This window comes from Penaeus japonicus, unplaced genomic scaffold, assembly GCF_977035675.1.
Source record: "Penaeus japonicus unplaced genomic scaffold, GWHDUDI00000001_assembly GWHDUDI00000018, whole genome shotgun sequence".
Lineage (NCBI taxonomy): Eukaryota > Metazoa > Arthropoda > Malacostraca > Decapoda > Penaeidae > Penaeus > Penaeus japonicus.
This window is the reverse complement of record NW_028234420.1, coordinates 37,259,966-37,262,465: the sequence shown is the minus strand read 5'-3', so window position 1 is coordinate 37,262,465 and position 2,500 is coordinate 37,259,966. Positions and strand designations below refer to the sequence as shown.

At 38.0% G+C, this 2,500-nt stretch overlaps 1 protein-coding gene across 1 annotated transcript in view; it reads left to right on the top strand.

The window, feature by feature from the left end:
* Nucleotides 1-2,500, top strand: part of Gar1 (Gar1 ribonucleoprotein) — a 3,785-nt gene that overhangs the window by 802 nt on the left and 483 nt on the right. Inside the window, exons 3-7 of the mRNA XM_086546914.1 lie at nucleotides 899-957; nucleotides 1,407-1,520; nucleotides 1,800-1,901; nucleotides 2,119-2,218; nucleotides 2,423-2,500. The exon at nucleotides 2,423-2,500 is cut by the window's right edge and continues 483 nt beyond it. Coding sequence (XP_086403040.1) covers nucleotides 899-957; nucleotides 1,407-1,520; nucleotides 1,800-1,901; nucleotides 2,119-2,218; nucleotides 2,423-2,500 — 453 coding nt within the window. The remainder of the gene's footprint in view (nucleotides 1-898; nucleotides 958-1,406; nucleotides 1,521-1,799; nucleotides 1,902-2,118; nucleotides 2,219-2,422) is intronic.

Genomic DNA, 2,500 nt, shown 5'->3' with positions numbered 1-2,500 from the left:
CCTATTGAAATAATTACAGTTACTAATAACGTGGTACAAGGTTTGATAGTGTATGGAAACGATAAAACAGTAGATTAAAACAAAGATTCTTGTAAGCGTTATAAATTGGGGCCTACTTTTAACCCCTTAATGCTAGAATATGCGATGTTCACCTCATGACGTAGCTGGTCTACCTGTTGGGTGAAGAGAACGTTTTGTCATGGCTTTGTCTGGCTGTCTGAATGGATCATTTGGAGCATTGTGGCTGGTCGCTGCCTCAACATACAATGTGGCTATAGACCTGCGCATTCCTAAATATTTCAGAGAAATGACCAATCCCAGCCAAGTCAGCCCTGCCTCAAACGGGTTGAATGTGTAGTTTCTATGAGTAGCCATTTGTGGTAATTGATTGTTGAATAAGGAACGAGCCTAAACTCTATCCTGCCATAATGTATTTGATGTACATTTGTTGACATTTGCAAGAGTACCGTGATGATTACTTCACTGTGTCTCCCCCCCCCCTCACTGAAGACTATAATATCCCACACTTCCTTAATTATTGTCAGATGGTATTTATGATATGGCACAACTTATGCCAGAGATTATAATTATTAATTAGCATTGTGGCTACTCCTCCTCCCCTTTTTTTGCATTCATTATCCACAAAGAAAAGAGGAAATTAAGATCAATTATTTGTGTTACTTTACAAATGAAATCACATTTTTATTGATGATTCACAATGAAAGTGTCTTAGAGGAAAAAGTCCCGAGAATCCATTTATCCATATACAGTTTACCTCATACTGTATGTATTTCCAAAACAGGAATTTATCCCTGCTTTTATTAAGTAAGAATAAAGTATACAAGAATATATAAACACCCCATTTACAATGTGTGACTGAAAGGTTTCCGTTAAATAGGTTTCCGCGGCGGTCGTGGAGGAGGGGGTTATGGACGTGACCAGGGTCCTCCAGAGAGGGTGAGTGTTGATGTTTAATGTGGTTGTATTTGTGAAATGTGAAATGTTCAAATATGCATATGTATATATATGTATCATAAAATAGTGTCTAACTAGATCTCTCTCACTCATTCATTCACTCACTCACTCACTCACTCACTCACTCACTCACTCACTCACTCACTCACTCACTCACTCACTCACTCACTCACTCACTCACTCACTCACTCTCTCTCTCTCTCTCTCTCTCTCTCTCTCTCTCTCTCTCTCTCTCTCTCTCTCTCTCTCTCTCTCTCTCTCTCTCTCTCTATCTATCTCTATCTCTCTATCTCTCTATCTCTCTATCTCTCTCTCTCACTCTTTCACTTTTTCACTTTTTCACACTCGCTCTCTCACTCTCGCTCATGCACTTTTGCACTTGTACAGATCAAACAGCATACGAAGGTATTCATTGGTATTTTGTCTTTCAGGTACTTGAATTTGCTACATTCATGCACACAGCTCAAGAAGATCTAGTTTGCAAAGTGGTACACAAAGATGTCCCATATTTCAATGCACCAATCTTTCTGGAGAACAAAGATCAGGTTCGTACTTTAGTAGGTTGAATAGAAGTAATGAACAGCATCTTCTTTTGAGGATTGATGAGATAGAATTTATAATGAGAGGGAGTCGAGGACACGTGCATTATTATCTTTGATGTAGACAAAGACGTGAAACTGAAGTAGAAAGATACAAATTGGCAAATGCTAAAAGTAATTTGCCTATTGACTTTATTTTTTTCATTCAACTAATGCTTATCTATTAGAGCTTAATGTATTGTCCTCAAACACTTTTACGTATAACATGTTTTGTATGATTTTCAGATTGGGAAAGTCGATGAAATCTTCGGAACCCCACAGGATAAATATATCTCGGTGAAGCTGGGAGAAAATTACAAGGCATCCTCCTTCCAGAAAGATACAACGGTATTGTAAATGTATATTCGTGTGAAAAGTGACAACGGATAACCATTTTTTTTCAGTATTTTATTTTTTATTTTACTATTTTATTTCGTATTGTCATTAGCCTCATTCATATCGGTCAGACAAGATACAAATTAACATAAAAGATAAGGTTGATGAGATGGTATCTTCACGTTGCACTTTATAAATATAACTAAGCATTCTGTCATATTATTTCCAGGTCTACATTGATGAGGCTAAGCTTTTGCCTATATTCATGTTTCTGCCCGGCCACAAGAGAGGGGGTGGCAGAGGAGGACGAGGTGGCCGTGGAGGTCGCGGTATGTGTCTTTCTTCTCATTATTGTGTTTGTTGTCTTTATTGCTATTATTGTTATTATCTTATAATTTGTTTGTTTATTTGTATTTGTTTTCTTACTACTGTAAATGTGAATTTATTTGTTCCTGTAAATATCTGTTGATATGTAGTAGTTCATGATATATACTTCTGGATACATTTCTTACTCAAATACTCCACTATTTCAGGCGGTGGCAGAGGAGGGCGCGGAGGAGGTGGAGGCTTTGGCCGAGGTGGAGGAGGTGGATTTGGCCGTGGCGGTGGAC